The 20,204-nt window shown below is 39.7% G+C and overlaps 1 protein-coding gene across 2 annotated transcripts in view; it reads left to right on the top strand.

The window, feature by feature from the left end:
* The window catches only part of LOC143289048 (transmembrane protein 164-like), a 53,348-nt gene that overhangs the window by 32,625 nt on the left and 519 nt on the right, over window positions 1-20,204 (top strand). The window contains exons 3-4 of one of the 2 annotated variants that reach the window (XM_076597856.1): window positions 1,406-1,522; window positions 5,025-5,103. In XM_076597856.1, the coding sequence (XP_076453971.1) occupies window positions 1,406-1,522; window positions 5,025-5,103 (196 nt within the window). Of the gene's footprint in view, window positions 1-1,405; window positions 1,523-1,913; window positions 2,053-5,024; window positions 5,104-20,204 lie in introns of those variants that run through there. The other variant, XM_076597857.1, reaches the window with a different exon arrangement.

The following is a 20,204-nucleotide window of genomic DNA, read 5'->3' as shown; positions in this document are numbered from 1 at the left end:
CCACTTGCACACACACACACACACACACACACACACACACTATTGCTATTTGATATTGCAGATGGTTTGCTGCCAAGTCCAACAGGACATTTGTTATAGCTGTTATAATTATTTGATATTAGCGTTTCCTTCCATTTTTTTTCCCCAGCATTGCCTCTCCCCATGGGACATTTGTTATAACTTTTGCATTTGTTTGATGTTAGTGTTTCCTTGCATTTTTCCCCCCAGCGTTGTCTTTCCCTATCCCCCCTTTCACACATACATACACACACACACACACACACACACTTATTCCCCCACTCCCCCCCCCCCCCCAACCTACAATCTCCCCCCTCCCCTCCCTCCTTCCCCGCCCCATTTTTTTGGGGATGTAATATTACTTAAACACAAGTTAAAGTAGAAAGCTGTTTAACTGAAGACTACTTCTACTATTACTACACACACACACGCACACGCATACACACACACCTGTGCACACATGTGCAAACAAGTACAGTTACATTTTGCCACATTTATCATTGATTTATGTTTGTTGATTGTTTTGACTGATTTATGAATATGTATTTTGATTAAATTATTTATTAACAATTTGTGTATGTAAACACATGTATATCTAGAGAGAGAGCACACCAAACAGAGACACAGAGAGAGGGAATTGAAAATTGCGCAGAAAGAGGGAACAGAGACAGAGAGAGAGAGAGGGAGAGAGAGTCAACACCACATTATCACCAGACAGGCCAGGCAGAGCATGCCACCCTGCACACCATAAAGATAACGTCAAGGGTGTCAAGTGCTCGTCAAGTACCCGTTGGCATGTCTCTGATCTCAACTCAAGCTGAACTCACCAAGTCAGGCTTAAGACACGAGGACCTCAAGAGGATGGGGCGTTTTGGGGTGTTTCAACAGGAAGACTTTGAAAGTTAGAGAGGCCAAGGGTGAACTGGGGTGATTGGTCCCCAAAGAGATAATGCACTCAATCCTCGGTAGGATCCAGCCATGGGCCAAAATATCAATCCCATTGTGATTTTTGCTACTGAAACAGTTTGAACCCTCATTCTCTCAGTCGTCAGTCCATGGCACTAACACTTTGACAAGGCAGACAGTGTTGTTTTATTTTTTTAAATTTATGACTGCTTTTTCTGCTAGTACCAACTGCCATGCATTAGCTCATTTGATAATTACGGCATCACTACTGCAGATAATATTGTTAGTGTTACATTGGTACATCGCCTCCTTTCAGTTGCTTTTGTTGACTTCTGTTAATAATAAACGCCATCTATTTGCATTACACTGGGCTGCATATATATATGTCATGAATCATGATTCATAAACAGATGTGATTATGAATGAAAAACAAGTGAGTCCGATTTTGAAAATTTTAATTAAGATTTTTTCTTCTTCTTAGATATACCTCCTGGCATCCCCACCCAGCAAAGCAGTGACGGCAGCCTTTCGGCTTCATATGCACATGCTGACAGGGGCACCCATCGCTATTCTATTTCCTGTCATAAACACTCGAATGGTGAGTGTTAGCCATTTGCTGCTTTTGCTAGGTCCTTTTAATTGTGCTGTAATATGTGTGAGGCTATGACATGTGAGATAAGGCAATCTTTTCAACCAAACCAAAAAATTAATGAATGAATTGATTGGAATCTTCTCAGTCTTCTGTGCAATGTTAGTGGCAAATTCTAGCAAGTTTAAATTGTGTGTGTGTGTGCACGCGTGTGTGTGTGTGTATGTGTAATGATACTTTTTTTTTTTTTTTTTTTTGTAATGATACATTTTCTATTTTCAGTCTGGACGATGAATAAAGGACATAAATGTCTTAAGCATTGTCCGGTTTGAAAACAGAAAAACATAATTATAGTTAAGGTATAAAAAAAAGTTTGACTGCCTGGGTTCTTTCAAAACAGGATACAGAACACAAGAGGAAAAAACTTTGAACCCACTTGGGAGAGGAGAAGTTGTGTACTCACACTCACGGAGTCTTCAAGGCAACTGAAGATAGCAGCAGTCACAAGCGCAGTTTTCTGGCTGTTGAATAATATTCACTTCTCTTGAGAACAGTTCACTGCTGGTTGGAAAAGGTGGATGGATGAAGGAAGTGAGAGAGAACTCATTGATAGTGAGAGGAAAGGGGAGCGGGGGAAGAGGAAAAAGAGGGAAAGAGGGGGAGGGGAGGGAAAAAGCCTTATATAAATTTTGTGACACAAGATATAGCAGAAGCTTTACAAATCACAATTTTGATGATGAGATAAGTGGTAGTTGTGACAAAATCTTGTCACATCATTCCTTTGATGAGAAGGAAGGTGAAGGTCATGATTAGCTGGGAGAGGATGGTTATTTGTAGAGTCAGATGTTGCAAGCAAGAAGAGAAAGCTGTGCAGGAAGCCAAGTGTAAGTCTGTGGTGACCCAGACTTGAACTCAAAAGACAAACTATTGACTAAAATTAGGGCAGGGACAGGTGGAGAGTGATGAAGGGGGTAGTACTATTTCCTGCAATTGGATTGTGTGACACATGGTTTTAACTATGCATGCAAATGCCAAAGAAGAGATCTGCTATCATCGGCAGGCAAGGCATAAACAACACTCACAAATTGCACTGCATGACAAATATGTCTTTGTTAACATCTTCGGTATAGTCTAAAAGTGAGCATGAAGTGAGTGGCTGTGGCACAGGCAGGCACTGGTGGAAATATGTGTGCTTGTGTGTGAATTTGTGTGTGTGTTTGTGGAGCAGGCATATGTGAGAGTGCATATGAAAGAGAGATTGTGTAGAATACCAGAAGTTTGGATTATAATTTTGGACTCTATGTATACATAAGGTATGGAGACACTTTTTTTCATGTATTTTCTTGGTTTATCTCAGCAGCTTTTACTGACAATCTATAACATATATTCAGAAATTATCTAAAAATCTAAAATTTGTTTCTCACATGTATGGTTTATTCATTGCTAACCGGAGTGTTAGTAAGTTCAAACCAACAGAAATGTATTATCTGTTCATTTTTGTTTTAAAAAAGTATCGGTTTTGTATACTTTATATACTTTCTAAGTTTTTTGCTGTAGTTTGTGTGCCAGTTTTTGTTGTTGTTTTTTGACTCACTTGTGTAAACAAAGTGAGTCTATGTTTTAACCCGGTGTTCAGTTGTCTGTGTGTGTGTGTGGGTGTGTGTGTCCGTGGTAAACTTTAACATTGACATTTTCTCTGCAAATACTTTGTCAATTGACACCAAATTTGGCATAAAAATAGGAAAAATTCAATTCTTTCCAGTCATCTTGTTTAAAACAATATTGCACCTCTGGGATGGGCACAAAAAATATAAAAAGAAGCCAAATTATATGCAAACTGCATTTACTGGTGTTTTTTTTGTGTTTTTTTTTGTTTGTTTTTTAAACTTGGCACTTTGATCTGATATTCTGACACAACAACAAGAGCAGTCATTATTATCATTTTTTGTTCAAACAGGAAATTCTTTTGCTAAGCATGGAAGTTATTTATTTTGCATGTCTTTGGTGCAGATAGTAAAAAAGGGAAATTAATATGTAATTAATGCTAGGGGGCTTAATTTGCTTTAAACTGATCTTAATCATCTTAAACATTACATTTTGAAATTATACTCAGTACATAAAAAGCTTGTGTGTTTTACTCTCAGTGTACAGGGCTTTCACTTTGTTCATTCGCCCAAGTAGTCTTTTTCGGAAAATACTAAAATCAGTACGACGAGTGGACTTCATAGATCTATTGGCTGAGCCCTGAAGGTCATGGGCAAAAATCAACAGCGTATACTTATTTATACATATTCAGAGCGTGTGCTCATATTCTTTGCGAACGCGAACAACGCCATTTTGTTTCAAGTTGTTGACCTGCCCGTTCAATCCTATATTCAATCGACAATACACGATAACATGTGATGGAAGGTTGGAGAAGGAGACCGTTAAATATTTATTTAGAGAAAGATTTGTGAACGCCTCATCACTTAATGGATTATGCCCCAAACTGCCATGAAGATATCCACAGTTTAAAAAAATAAATCATGAGAGTTAATACCCTTGAATTGATGAAACAAAAATTTCCAGTTTTGACTGTCCTTTTCACTTCATACAACGTTTAGAAGTACTGGTACTTGGCTCTATATGTTATTAGTTTAACAAAATACTCAATTTTCATATCAGCTTTAAAACTATAAAACTAGAATGAACATAAAAGGGAAATTGAATCAACTGTGTCAACCGGGTGTAACTAAACTTGTACATCAATGTAGATCCAGAGAAAACGGCAAAATATTGCAGTGTGATTGCGGCGATAGCCATGTCTCCTTTACCGCAGACTTAAAAAGAATTTTTAATTGCCCTTAAAAGATTTTTTGAATGCCCAAGATACACCAGAATAATATGATTTAAACAGCGTTCTCACTGCGAATACCGCAATCAATTTAACGTCCTTTAAAAAAGCATGTTTAAATGTTATATTTTTGAATGTCAGTTAAGGAGCCCCGATAGTGCAATGGGTAAGACAGTTTCTTCTCACCCAAACACGCTGGGTTCGAATCTGCCGTTGGGACTTTTTTATTCTTTTACTTTTAACCCGAAGCTTTATAATAACAAATACTGAAAACATTTTAACGATTAGATTTTTTTTTATTTTAAGTGTATCACAAGTGAGTCTTGAAGGCCTTGCCTCTCTTGTTAAAAATATTATTACCCACTGCAACCAAAAACCACCTGGCAAATAGGAAGCAAAAGCCAGAATAAATGTGTGGCACTGAAGAGGTTAAATCAGCAGATGGTGTGTGGCCTGTATGGATAGTTTGCATGCATTGACACCAACTTGAAACTGAAACTGAAACCACCAATAAACATTTTGATTGTCATTTATGCATTTTATTCTGAAATATTTCCTAACATGCCCTATTTATGATGATGATGAAGATGATGATGATGGCATGTGTGTATATGTGTGTGTGTGTCTGTATGTATATTTATGCATGTGTTTATATGCGTGTGTGTGTGTGTTCAACAGCTGCCCTTTGAGACAGAAGTATACTACATTCAGCATGTTCTGATCCTGGTCATTCCATTTTATCTCATGCATCTGGGAGGTGAGATTTATATTGGTTTATTTTTCTGTGCATTATATGAATCACTAAATGTGTCTGCAGATATTGTCAGCTTTTTTTCCCTTTCTAATATCTGTGTCAGCTCTTTTTTCTGTTTTTCGTTTGTTTTTTTCTCCTGAAGTGGAGCATATTTGTGTGCTCAGCAGTCACATTGTGACTGGAATGGACAAGTGCAGCCTGATTAGCTTGTCCACCTCATTCAACAGTCTTCTTACATTGTCATAAGCTTTCAGTTCTGATGACAATGCTTTGTTGGCAGACCTTGCAGTCTTTCTGTTGTTCAGTGCCTGTGGAAGAATGGCTAACTAGGTTTTGAGTCTGCCCATGTCTGTGTCAGCAGCGATAGTGTCCTCGATTTCTTGTGGAATTTCTGGATCTGTGTGTGTTACTGTCAGTGTGCTTGTGTTAGTGTGTGTGTGTGGCTGTAGGTGTATCAGTGTGTGTCGGTCACTGTGTGTCACTGTGTATGTTACTCCGTGTCCATCACTGTATGTGAAGCATTGTGTATGAATCACTGTTTGTATGTCACTCTGTGTATGTGTTGTTGTTTTTTTTGTTTGTGTCAGTGCATGATACATATTACACCTGAAAATCAATTGTGGTTTTGTTATGATTTATTGAAGCTGTGAATTGTGAATTGTGGCGTGTCACATGCCCGAACCATGACAGCTTCCTCCTTTTGACCACTGCTAAGAGTGGTTCCAGTGGACCCACTGCAAAAGACAGTTCTACAGGGAACGCTAGAGGGTGGTAGGCGAAGAGGGAGGCAAGCCAAATGCTGGATGGACAACATCAAGGAATGGACCAATATGGATAGCGATACGCTGATACGACAGGCAGAAGATAGAACCGGATGGCGTCGTCTGACTACGGAATCGTCCCTCATGTCTCCTCTACGCCCATCCCGGGCAGGAGAATGAATGGAATGGAATGGAATTGAAGCTGAAAATTGGAGATGAAGATAGGGAAAGTTTGAAACTTTGATAGATTTGTATTATGATTGTGAAACAATGGGTTCCTTATTCAAGTTATTGACTGTTGGTGAGATAAGATATCATGATTTGGATCAAATGGTTTACACATGTATAGTATTGGTATGTGACCCCCCTTAACCTTTCACACCCTACTCTTTCCACACTAACTACTATCACCCATGTTTTCGGATTTGTTCTTTTAGTTTTAAATCAGCTTGAATCACCCTCTGGACCCTGGAGAGGGTCAAGCTGGCTTTTACTTGATCCTCTCCTGGGGGGTCACTACCTTGTCTTAGTTGGGAGGCTTAGTGGCCAGTGATTGAGTGACCTAGGCTGGTGGGAACATCATGCCTCTGAAGGTTTTTTTGCTTTCCAGGCCTTATTTGACAGCCTACATAGCCATTATAGCTGACCAGGCTGTATACATGGTTATTTTTGTACTGATGCCCCTGGTAGGCCTTCCCATGCTGAACAGGCTGTGAGTGAGGCCCAAACTAAAAGTGACCCACTGTCCCTTTCGTTGGTCTCTCTTTTACTTTTTACCGGTTCTTTTACTGTCTTCAGCAGGCCTTCTTTTCCACATTCTTTTTTCTCTGTGGCCTTCTTTAGGCCCGCAGTGTTTGCCATGCAACGCAGCCTGTGATGGAAGGGAATGAGGTCCTGGGGATTGAGAGAGCACACTGCTCTCAACATGTTCCTTTGGCAGAGACCTCTCCTAGACAGGCAGCACACATTGGCCCATGTGTGTCAATCGGCTACCCCTACGTGGGGCTGGGTCAAGACTGGCAGTTGAGAGGCTGACTAGGGTAACCCCCGCAGTGTCCAGTTCTCTGTTACCAGGAGCTGGACATGATTATGGGGGATTAGCTGAATGATTAAAGCGTTGGACTTTCAATCTGAGGGTCCCGGGTTTGAATCTTGGTGACAGCACCTGGTGGGTAAAGGGTAGAGATGTTTCCGATCTCCCAGGTCAACATATGTGCAGACCTGCTTGTGCCTGAACACTCTTCATGTGCATACACACACAGAAGAACAAATATGCACACAAATGTGCCTGTAATCCATGCCAGTGTTCAGTGGGTTATGGAAACAAGAACATACATAGCATGCACACCACCAAAAACGTAGTATGGCTGAATACATGGCGGGGTAAATAAACAGAAGGGTCATACACATGAAATGTTACATATCTGTCTGAGTGTTTATGTGTGAGTGCCTGAAATCTGATTGAATGACACAGGAAATGAATTATGAGTGCCCAGTGGCAGTCGACAGTTGGCTCTACTCAGGTAGGCAGCCTGTGCAAATGAACCTGTGTTTGTAAAGCGCTTAGAGCTTAGTCTGCAACCAAGGATAGGTGCTGTATAAGTATCCATATCAATCAATCAAAATTGCGTGTCATATATCCTTCCAGAAAACTGGAAGGGGTCAAGCTGGAATTCCCTTCACCCTGGCCCCTAAGTTGGACTCCATGGCAGGAGGGTAAGGGAGGGATGAATCATAAAAACTTCTGAAAACATGGCTTCCAAACCAACAATCCCCCCAAAAGTGGCAAAGAGGAGGAGATGTGGAGTGATGGCCTAGAGGTAATGTGTTCGCCTAGGAAGCGAGAGAATCAGAGCACGCTAGTTTGAATCACAGTTCAGCTGCTGATATTTTCTCCCCCTCCAGTAGACCTTGAGTGTGGTCTGGATGCTAGTCATTCAGATGAGACGAGAAGCAGAGGTGCCATGTGCAGCATGCACTTAGCGCACGTAAAAGAATCCACGGCAACAAAAGGGTTGTTCCTGGCAAAATTCTGTAGAAGAATCCACTTCGATAAGAAAAACAAATAAAACTGCACACAGGAAAAAATGCAAAACAGTGGGTGGCGCTCTCAGTGTAGCGACGCATTCTCCCTGGGGAGAATTTCATACAGAGAAATTTGTTGTGACAAAAAACGAGAAATGTGAATACCAAATACGAGAACAGGAACGGAGAGCGACTCCAACTCTGATTCAGAGGTTCGAGAGTCATCTTGGTTTTGGCCATCGTGGCTGGTGGTGGAGGGAGCTGATTCTGACAAGCCCTTGTCGGCTCTCAGCCCTTTCACCATCGAGAAAGAATTTCAGTGTCTGGCCGGAACCATGAAATCTATTAAATGACTGAGAAATGGTTCTTGTCAAATGCTTGTCCAGGAAGCAATCTCAACTTATGCTGAAGGCTGACACTTTTGTTGATCTGGCGGTGAAGGTCTCCCATTTCAAAGGGCTTAATTGCTCAAAGGGGGTAATTAGATGCCCTGATCTGAATGGAGTCTTTAAGGCTGAGACCAAGGAGCTGTCTTCTCAAGGGGTCACTGACGTCTGCAGGGTGATGATATGTAAGGGGTTGGACAGAGTCCCGACCAACACTTTCTTCCTCACCTTCTGTTGTTCAAGCATTCCCAAAGACATCAGAGTTGGCTACCTGCAGATGAGCGTGTCCTTGTATGTGCCGTCCCCTCTCTGGTGCTTCAAGTGCCAGAAATTCAGGCACGTGCGAGACCGCTGCAAAGAGGAAGAGGCGCATGGTACCTGCTCAAAGGCGGTTCATCAGGGCGAATGCAACAGTCCATCCCTTTGTATCAACTGCGGATGCTAACCCCGCCTCCTTCTAAAGACTGCCCCACTTGGAAAAAAGGGTAAGAGATCCAGAAGGTTAAGACGGAGAAGAAGATTCCATTTTTTAAAGCAATAAAAATCATGGAGGCTACTTTGCCAAAGGTGGGGCCTGCCTATGCAGCAGTAGTACATCCTTAGATGGTTAATGTTGCAGTCCAGACAGCGTCCACAGGGATGCAGACAGAAGCACCAGTTAGGGCGGTCAGGTCGTCTGCCTGGAGTGGAGGTGCTGTATCCACCCCTTCCCATCCTGCACAGCAGTCCTCAGGGGCTGCAGGGCAGGGGGAGAAAAGCCTCGGGTGGATGTATGGTATCTGCCTATCATCCCCCCCTCTCGTCCCACCTCTCGTCAGCTGGCTCCTCGGGAATATCTGTTGTTTTAATGCTAACTTTGAAGAACTCAAGTTCCTTTATCATTCTTTTAAACCTTCAGTGCTGGCACTGCAATTTTTAAACATGCTCAACCTAAGGAAGAGGGATTGATGGGAGGCGTCGCTTTGTTTTTACATAACTCTTTTTTATAGTACCGTTTCTTGAAACACACCTTTACAGGCAGTGGCAGCCAGAGTCACGTTAAATAAAACTATCACTGTCTGTTCAGCTCCTGTCCCAGTTCTGAGGCAGTACCTCATAAGCCTTGTCAACCAGCTTCCACGACCTTTTTTGCTGTTTGACGACTTTAACGACCACTCCCCACTCTGGGGTAGTGAGGTGACATCAGCCCGAGGTCTTCTCTTAAAAAAAATCCCATTCAGACATGGACCTATGTTCTCTTAACGACAAATCACCCACTTACCTCCATGTTTCTAATGGGAAGCTCTTGTGTCTAGATTTTTCAGTGTGCGATCCATTGTATGTCCTAGACTATGAGTGGAAAGTGCATGATCATGTCATGTCATCCTCCCTTCCACAGATGTGGAAGGTGACTTTGTGCCTGACCACCTGAGCTATGACAAAGCAAACTGGGGAATTTTTACTTCCAAAATAAGAGTGGAGCTGGAGGAAGAAAGAGTCCTGCAAAGCGAAAATCCTGCTGGCACTCTCACATGGATAATCCCAGAATGTGCCAAAGCAGCACTCCCATCATCCATCTCCAAGCCTCAGATGCCAGAGATGCTCTGGTTCAATGCAGAAAGTAGGGATGCCTGGAAGTCTTGGAAAAGAGCGCAACGACATGTCTTTTGGAGACTGGAGGCAGACAGCATTTGAACCCTTCAGCAGCTTAGGGCAAAAGCAAGATATGTTTTTAAAAGAGTAAGTGACAATCCTGGAGAGATTTTTGCTCTTCGAACATACCCAAGAAGAAATTGTGGAAAGTTTTAAAGAAAATCAAAGGGAAAAACATTTGTCCAACCTTACACCATCTGAAGCTCTTAGACGCTTTGATGACAGAAGAAAGCAGTTGCCAATTTGCTGGCTTCCACTATTGAATCAAACTCTGCATCTGCCCATAAATGGGCCCTGTTCCTCAAAACCAAAAGCCTGAAAGAAAGAACACCCTGCAACTTTTTATCTGACAACACTGAAAACTATAACCTTCCATTTACTCTGAACAAATTTAAACCTGCCCTTCAAACCTATACCGATTCCTCTGAACAAATTTAAACTTGCCCTTCAAACCTGTACCGATTCCTCTCCTGGATTGGACAAGATTTAATACAAGCTTTTAAAACATCTTCCTGAAACCTGTCTGGAAACTATACTTAAGTTTACAATCGTATCTGGACCACAGGCTTTTTTCCATCTTCTTGGCGGAAAGCCCTCATAATGCCTATACCAAAACCAGGAAAAGACCTCTCTAACCGTTCAAACTACCACCCAATTGCACTGACCAGCTGCATTTGTAAACTAATGGAGATGGTCAACAGTAGACTGATGTGGAAACTAGAGACTCATGGCCTTCTGGTGAAAGAGCAGTGCGGTTCTCGAGCATTGGTCTACTATTGACCATCTGGTCCATCTGGAAACCACAGTACAAAACGCTTTTGTCAACAAACAGCATGTGATGGCCATATTTTTTTCATTTTTAGAAAGCCTGTGATACCACCTGGAAATTTAGCATCCTCTGTGATCTTTACAACCTCGGTTTCCGAGGACACCTCCCCCAGTTTATCCACAATTTCTTGCAAGACCAAAAGTTCCAGTTGAGGATCAGCACTACTCTGTCCAATTTTCATGAGCAGGAGCTGGGTGTTCCACAATCAGCATCAAGATTAATGACATCGTCCAGTCGGTCCAGAAGGGATCAGACAGCTCTGTTTGTGGATGATTTTGCCCTCTACATAACTGGTAGCACGTACGCCAGCTTCCAGCAACAGCTCCAGCTCTGCGTACATGAAATTCAGCATTGGGTAGAGGAGAACGGTTTCACCTTTTATTCACGAAAACTCATTGTATCCACTTTCATAGCTTCTGCCAATTCTTTCTGGACCCTTAAATCCGTCTGGAAAAATCCACCATCTGGGTGGTCAAAGAAGCCAGGTTTCTGGGGGTCATTTTTGATCAGAAGCTGAATTTCCTCAGTCACCTTAAACAGCTGAAAGCCTTCTGCCAAAAAGCTGTGAACATCATCCAAGTCGTGGCACACACGGACTGGGACGCTGATAAAAAACACTTTTGCACCTCTACAGAGCCCTGGTCCGGTCCAAACTGGACCACGTGTGTGTGCTCTATGGCTCAGCCAGACTGTCTTACCTGACACTGCTGGACCCTATACACCACCAAGGGCTCCATCTCAGCTTAGGCACGTTCTGCACAGCTTGTGCACAAAAACACAGAAATCAAACTGCCTCTTTCCAGTCGCAGTCCCTCTACTATTCGAAACTGTTCTCTGAACCGAAAAACCCTGCCTATGATAGTGTCTTCAACAAATCCTTCAGTAAGAAATTTGAAGACAACCTGAACTGCATCTCTCCACTTGGACTCTGTATTCAGCCACACATGGAAAATCCTGATCTGGATGTCGGTAGCATCTCAGATGTTTCTTTGTTCCCTGACAGCCCACCGTAGACCTTTAAAACACCTGAAGTATGATTCGACCTGGCCTCATACTGTAAAGACTCCACCAGTTCACTGGCCCACAAACTTACTTTTCTGAACTCTGCCACAAATTTCCCACCTTTCACTAATGTCAGAAAATCTTCATGATGGTTTGAAGTTGGAGAAGGGTGTCGCTGCATCTGTGCTCTGTTCTGCCTTTTCTGACCATCCCTCAAGAAAACACGTTCTGTCTGACAACTCAGTTTACGCTGCAGAACTGACCGCACTGGTCCTCACATTAAAAATGGTTCTCCATTCAAAAGACAAGAGCTTTATGATCTTTTCAGACTCCTTGTCAGCCCTGGAGGCCATTGCCTGCAGGAATCTGACACATGCAAAACTACTGGAATTTTATGAAACTTTTGCACTTTTAAAAAAGAAAGGGTATGACGTTGTTTTGGCCTGGATTCCTGGCCATGTTGGCATTCATGGTAATGAAAGGGCAGACCAGCTGGCCAAGAACGCTGTAAAAGAAAATTTATTGAGATCCTACGTACCATACACAGACATGAAGCATAAGGTGAACACTTACGTTAAGGATCTTTGGCAAGAGGAATGGAACACCCAGACAGACAGCAAGCTGTTCCAAATTCATCCAGACCTAAAAGAGACCCTCCCATCAGTTGTGAAGAATTGAAAGGAGTCTGTGCTGTGCAGACAGCGCATGGGGCACACTTCTTTATCATTCCCAATTGTTAAAGGGGGAGGAGGCCCCACTGTCAGGATGTGTTGTGTGTGTGACTGTAAATAGACTATTACAAATGAAAAATAATGTGTCAGGGATGTGTGTGCTCTGGTATTGTCATCCACACATACACATGCACAGACAATAATAACAAAAACACAAGAGTGCAAGTCTCAATTTCTTATTGAAGCATAAGAAAATTCACTCAACCATTGTTATTACCATTAAAAATGATGATGATGATTCTTGTTATTACTATTCTTCTTTTTCTTCTTATAATTATTATTAACAGTGTTTATATGATAGGTGCAGGTTCTGTAAACAATGTTCCCAACATATAAAAAAACAAACAATTAAAATCAGCAGACAGGGAGCCTGTTGTGAAAAAACAAGAGTGTTGACACAGGCCTGAATCATATACTATTATATAAGTCACACAGGAGGTCACTGATAAGAGCCACTGATACACGATGATAGAAGGAAGGTCACATCTTGATGTGGTCCCGGCTGTTTGGCAACGTTTAGTTTTCACAGCATTCTCCATCTAGGCGGTTGATCGATTTGAGACTGCACCCGTTCCAAGGAACCATCTGGTGCATAAATAAATGTCATTTAAGTCAAAGAATCACAGGTGCACTCTCACTCACTGTTTCCACAACATACGGAAGTCCCACAACTGTCTACTGATTCATTATTAATTAGCTTTCAATAACAAAATATATTCTGGACCTTAATGCACCTTCACATTCAAATTGTAACAATCACAAGCAGGACAGAAGAAAAAAAATCACAGCAGTTGGTGACTTAATATATGTTTTGTTTAACAGATCTAATGGCAAATCATGATAGTCAAATATAGACTCAAGTGAAATAAAGAAGAAAAGTTTACATTAAGTTAGAAATTATACACATAAAAATTGAACCAACAACAAACCCTTTAGGGCCTGAGATTCCATGCAGGGTCCTGTAAAATGTTATGCCATAAAAAGATAAATCAATTAAAATAATGCTATCCAACTTCACAGGAGCAACAGCACAAGCTTCGTTCAGTTAATTTATTTATTTATTTTTTTCAACATTTTTTATTCAGACAAAGGTTTACAGATACAGAATTTATATGTTTTGTGCATTAGAAAGTATAGGGTAAGCATATAATTAAGTTCTAAGTACTGACAAATCTATAACAGCAAAACAATATATGTTCAATGTCAAAGTTCCAAGGTAGCATTGAAAAGCTTAATCTTGTATCAAACAGTTATAAAGTGCCCATTTTTCCACAAACTTGTTATATTCCATAGTTATGTTAAAGGCATACTTGTCTATTTCATATGCCTGTTTGAGGTCTTTTTTAAACATTTGTAATGTTGGTTTTACTTTGTTGATTCTACATTTGTATATATAGAATTTAGCTATCAATAAGATATATGAGAAACATTCATCAGTTTTCATTTTGTTGTGTCCAAAAAGCACCAGTGTGTCGTTCAGGTTAAGTCTATCACAATGTAAACACTTTTCTTTTAAATATCTCACAAACTCCTTCCAAAAATGTTGTACATGGTTACATTCCCATAATTAATGCAGAATTGTATCTCTTTCTTCCTTACAAAAATTACACATATTATGTGGGAGTATTCCCATCTTCATCAAAACCGAATTTGTCACAAGAATATGGTAATTAATTTTCATCTGGAACCATTTCAACCTTATTTCATGGATTTTTTTTGTATTGAAAAAAAGGTTTTTCCAATCAAGCTTCTTTTCAAAAATCAAGTCCCAATTTTTACAGGCATTTGGCTTTTCTGGTTTTCCAATTATTATTTCGTAGAAACATTTCGTTCCTCTTGGGGCCTTTATCAGTGCAGTGTATGCTTTATTAAAGCTGATTCCATTGTGATCATTGTTTTCAAATGTTATGTTTTTTTCTCTTAAAAAACTTTTAACTGAATTAACACAACCGAAGAATTCTAACATTGGGACTCGATTTTCAATTTTATCTTGGATTTCTTGAATATTGAAAAAATGTCCATTCCCTTTCACAGTGTCTCTCACATAATAAACATATTTTCTGACCCATTCTTCAAAATACAAGACTTTACCATCAATCTTAAATTTGTTATTGAAAAACAAAGGTTCCATCAGGATATCTTGTTCAACATGTATATCAGTTTTGTCATAAAATTCTGTGTAGCTACGAAACACATCTTTCCAAAAGGGGTTTATTATACGTCTTCCAACTGTAAGAACTACTGGGCCATATTCTTGTAACATTTCAACTTCTGGACATTCTTTTGATAATATAATTTTCCATTTTGGACGATACGACATATTATAGCATTTTTTCAACCATGTGAGTTTTAAAGCTTTTATAAATGATAGAATATGTGGAATATTTATACCTCCGTTTTGTACACTGTGCACTGCCACTGATCTTTTAACTTTGTCCTTCTTTTATCCCATACAAAATTAAAACACATTTTTTGCAATTCTTGAATACTGTTATCTGGTGGATTTGGAAGCATAATCCATAAGTAAATTAATTTTGACAAGATAATCGACCTAAGGACAGCTACTCTTCCTAGAGGTGTAATTGGTCTTTTTATCCACACGTTAAACAGTTTTTTTGTTTCATTGAGCTTATCAGTTATATTTAAATCTATTATATTACTTAAATCGTTAGTAAACCAGAGCCCAAGGATTTTAAACTGTGGTGGATTCCAATTCATTTTCAAATTTGATAAGTAAACTGTATCACAATTACGCTTATTTCCCAGCCATACATTGCATGTTTTTTCGTGATTTAAATTGAGTCCTGAGACTATTTCAAAATCTTCTAGTTCTTTGTACAGTTCTCCATATGATTTTTTGTCACCTTCTAAAAAATAAGACATATCATCAGCAAACTGGCTAATCTTAAATTCTACCTCTGATATCTTAATACCTTTTATGTTTGTATTTTGACGAATTTTGCAAGCCATTATTTCTGCGCACAAAATAAACAAATAGGGCGAGAGTGGGTCTCCCTGTCTACAGCCTCGTTCAATCTGTATACTTGTAGATACTTTACCATTAACTACTGTTGAGGATTTCATATTGGTGTAGAACGCTTTTACCCATCTACGAATATCCTCACCAAAACCCAAATGTTTTAAAACTTTATGCATATATTTCCAACTGACTGAATCAAAAGCCTTTTCAAAGTCTATTGAAACTAATAGTCCTGGTAGATTTTTTCCTTCAAGTAGTAGATTATATCATAAATAAGCCTTAGATTATCTCCTATATATCTGCCAGATACAAAACCCGTTTGATCTTCATTAATAAGTTTATCCAGGACTGTTTTCATTCTATTTGCGATGCAGGTAGAGCCAATTTTATAAGTTAGTTTAACAGTGATATTGGACGCCAGTTTTTAAGATATTCTCTGGGTTTATCTCCTTTTGGTAGGCAGATTATGATACCTTCTCTCTGTGTAATGGACATCTCTTTTTTCTCAAACCCTTCATTTAAAGATCGTACAACAATACCACTATCTGTTTCCAGAAAAATTTGAAGAAATCAACTGTCATTCCATCTGTTCCTGGGCTTTTACCATTTTTCATATTTTTTAGTGCTAGTGATGCCTCTTTCAAAGTTAATTTACCTTCTATCGAGTTGGCTTCTGTCTCTGTTAGTTTAGGCGAATTATTAGTGTACTTTTCTAACTTAATATCTTTTACTTCCTGCTCCTCATATAATTTGTTGTAATACTCTTTCGTTTCTTGCATCATATCTTCTATCTTACCTAAATTTCTACCATTCTTAGATACTAGTTTAAACATTTGTTTGCTAACATAATGTCTCTTTTCAAGGTTACAAAAATATTTTGATACCTTTTCTCCTTCCGCTGCCCATCTAGCTTTGCTTCTTAACAATATTCCTTGTATTTTAGTTTTTCTTAGTGTAATTAAACTATTCTTCTTCTCTTGTATTTGCTGTAAATCTTCCTCTGATTTACAGCTTTTACTTTCTAAGCTCGTAATTTCTTCTTCAAGTTGCTTTTCTGTTTGTGTGTCCTTTTTCTTCTTTCTGGAACTGTACTCTATTGATTTTTTCCTTATTTCCATTATCAAGGTATCTAAGAATAACTGATCCGATATGGTAAATTGTAAATGTTCTATGGGAATATTACATATTTCTGATCTATTATATACTAGTGCAGCATACTGTTCTTTTATGTTTTCAATTGTATTATTTATCATATCTACATATTCTTTCTCTTTTAAAAGTGATGAGTTGAATTTCCAAAAATTCTTTGACCGAGTATCTTTTCTAAACTCAAACTTTATTGAAATAAAAGAATGATCACTCCTATAACCGAACAAAATGTCTACATCTTTTACATTAGCTAGTGAATTTTCGGAAATTAAGAAAAAGTCTAATCTAGCTTGCTGCAGTGGATTTAGTCTTCTCCATGTAAATCTAAGTATTTCTGGATTTATTTCCCGCCATATATCTACCAGTTCTAGATCACCTGTCAATTCAGTAACTTCTGTTTGTGCCTTAGGATTGTTAACATGTTTGTAATTACTGTAATCTAATGGTGGATTCAAAACTAGATTCCAGTCCCCTCCAATTACTATTATTTCGGATTCCATTTCTTTAATCTTATTACTTAATTCTACATAAAACTGAGGATTATCCCTATTCGGACCATAAATATTTACCAGTGTGATATCTCTTTCCATAGTTTGAATTGATATTATCAGATAGTTCCCATGAACATCCTTAATTATATTTTTTACTTTGAAATCAAAATTATTATTAAACAGAATTGCTACGCCTCTTGATTGTGATGTATATGATGCAAAAAAGCATTCATATCCCCATTCAGCTCTTATCTGTCTCTCTTGTTTACTTACAAAGTGGGTATCTTGCAAGAAATATATTGACATATTTTTTTGTCTAAGAAACTGAAAGACATCACGTCTTTTTTGAAAGTCACCTAGGCCCTGAACATTAGCTGAAATTATTGAAAGACTAGACATTAATTATAGTCTGAAGATTTCATATCTACCCCTCTGTACATGATCTGATAAACCCTGTCTGTTTTTATCAAAATCGAACATAAAAATAAAAAAAGAAAAGAATGGTTCAAAATCAAACATAAAAATAAACAAAGAACAGAATGATTATTACACGTATATAATGTTCCACGGAAAATACACATACATATAAAACAAAAACAAAACAATACAGCAATAACACGGAGTACTGAAAGAAAAAAAAAGAAAAACAATCAAAAAGGCTGATAATCTGGACTTTCGCTCTCGAGCAAAAAGTGCAGTCCATAATTTTAAACAATATTCTTTTAAAGCATGGACAGGAGCTTACCAAAAAAAAAAAAAAAAAGGAACATATATAAATAGATAGATAAATAAAATTTAAAAATAAATAAATAAATAAAAGGGGTTTGCGTGTATGTTTGTGTGTGGGGTGTGGGGGACAGGGGGTGGGTAGGGATGCGAAAGGGAGATGTGTGTGTGTGTAGGTGTGGGCGTGCAGGAAACCGAAACAGGTTCCATCAAACTGTCCGTAATCCATCCAGCTGGGCACAAAACACATGTTCACTGTTCATCCCGTGCCACACAAGGCGGACCTGGGACGTACAGGTTCACACATTTCCAACTGTTGACATGCCTCAGACCTTGACCTTCAGGCAAAACTCACGTGGGGGGGGCGAGGTGGGGGGTCTGGGGGGGGGGGAACTTCATGCACAATTTTTTTTTTCTTTTTTCTTTTCTTTTCCCCTTACCTTCTTTTTTTTTTCATCATCTAAACACATCAACCTGTCATTAAAAAAATTAAAAAAAACAACAAAAAACGCATGGATGCGTGCGTGTGTGTGTATGTGTGTGTGTGTGTGTGTGCGCGCGCGAGCAAGTGAGGAATTGTGTATGGGTGGATGTGCTTGGGTGAATGAGTGCGTGCGTGCGTTTTACAAATATCTGGGGGAAAAAAAGAAAAAACAACAACAAAACCACCACCACCATATTACTTTTATCATACATTTCAAAAACAGCAAATGAAACCATTTCCTGTAGGGAGGAGCAGCCCGGAGGTCTGTTCTGCATTTCAAATCATACTGCATCCCTCCCCAATCAAATACACACACATCAAAGAAAGAAAAATCGAAACACCTCGTTCAGTTAATTTGTCATGGGGAAATTCCATTGCTCGACTGCACATAATGAATGAAATGTTGATTAGAATATTATATTTACCTGCTTACAGCAGCATAACAGTCTCCAGTTGTTTCAGCATTCTTAAGTGCACAAGGTTGATTTTCAGATTCTACAAACCATGTGGAGTAATGTTCAGCGAAAAAGAATTCTGCTGCAGCGATTTTCACTTTTAGCATATTAGATATATATATATATATATATATATATATATAGATATACATATATATATAGAGATATATATATATAACAATAGAAAAAAAGGAAAACAACAGAACAGTTTCTCACATGCCCGACCGGTTTCGACCACTGGTCTTCATCAAGGGCGTTTACTGGTATGTCAAAATGCAACACACACACCAACAAAGAAAACAAAAAGGTTAACAAAGCTCATGAAAAAAACTCATGTAAAAACTGCATCCAGGGCATGCAGCATGAAAAGAAAAGAACAGTGTGAAGTGTTGCTTGGGGAATAGGAAGAGAGGCCAGTGAGTAAAGTAGTCAGAGAGGACGAGAGAGAGGTCGAGAAAAAATAGATGGGCAGATAATAGGAGGGGGAAAAAGAAAGAGAGACAGAGAGGGAGGGGGTCAGGGAGGGAGAAGGGACTGTGAGAGAGGAGGAGAGAGAGGGAAAGACAGAGACAGACAGCAAGAGAGGGGGGGGAAGAAATAAGGAGAGAGGGGAGGGACAGACGGACAGATGGCTGACAATGAGAGAGAGAGAGGGAGGGAGGGAGAGAGAGAGAGAGGATGAAGAGACGAAGAGAGAGGGGGGAGAGAGAGGGGGGAGAAAGAGGGAGAGGGAGAGACAGGCGGAGAGAAGGCAGACTGACAGAGAGAGAGAGAGAGTCCTCTATCGTTGTCCTCACCACCCCACAAACACCCCACAAACGCAACCACAGGGACCTCCTTATGGCTATTAGTCCCGAATGTTCAGCCTGTAAGGTGCCACTGTTTTCAGTCTGTCCATCCACTTTTTTTCCCTGGTTTGTCTGACTGTGTGTGAATTTCCGTGAATATGTTCTATGATGATACATTTCATGTTAGTGATTGTGTGGTTGGATTGGTTGAAGTGGCGTGTGACTAGGGTGCCCGTGTTCTGTTTGATGTGATTGCGGTGTAAGTAGAATCTTGTCTTGAGAGTGTTCTTTGTTTCTCCTATATATTGTGCTTGCTTGCATTTATCACAGAACAGTAGGTAAATGATGTTGCTGCTGTCGCACGTTACGTGTTGTTGGATTTTGAATGTTTCGTGTGTAGTGTCACTAGTGAATGTGTCTGTTTCCTGCATGTGATCTTTGCAAATGACGCACCTTTTGTGGCACTTATAGCATCCTGGGGCTTCTTGGTCAGGAGTGGGCAATCTGGTAGGCATCAGCAGGGAGCGGAGGCTCCTACAGTTGTGCTCCCCCACCACAGGAGCAGTAGGAGATGCCTGGCGCATGCGAGCACTTGTGTTGAGAACTGAATCCTGCAGTTCAGCCAGCCACTGACGCAGGGGTGGGTTAAGGGGGTGGTGGGAGAC

This window comes from Babylonia areolata, chromosome 13 (genome assembly GCF_041734735.1).
Source record: "Babylonia areolata isolate BAREFJ2019XMU chromosome 13, ASM4173473v1, whole genome shotgun sequence".
Classification (NCBI taxonomy): Eukaryota; Metazoa; Mollusca; class Gastropoda; order Neogastropoda; family Buccinidae; genus Babylonia; species Babylonia areolata.
Note: the sequence above shows the minus strand (reverse complement) of the source record. Positions and strands in the feature narration are given on the sequence as shown.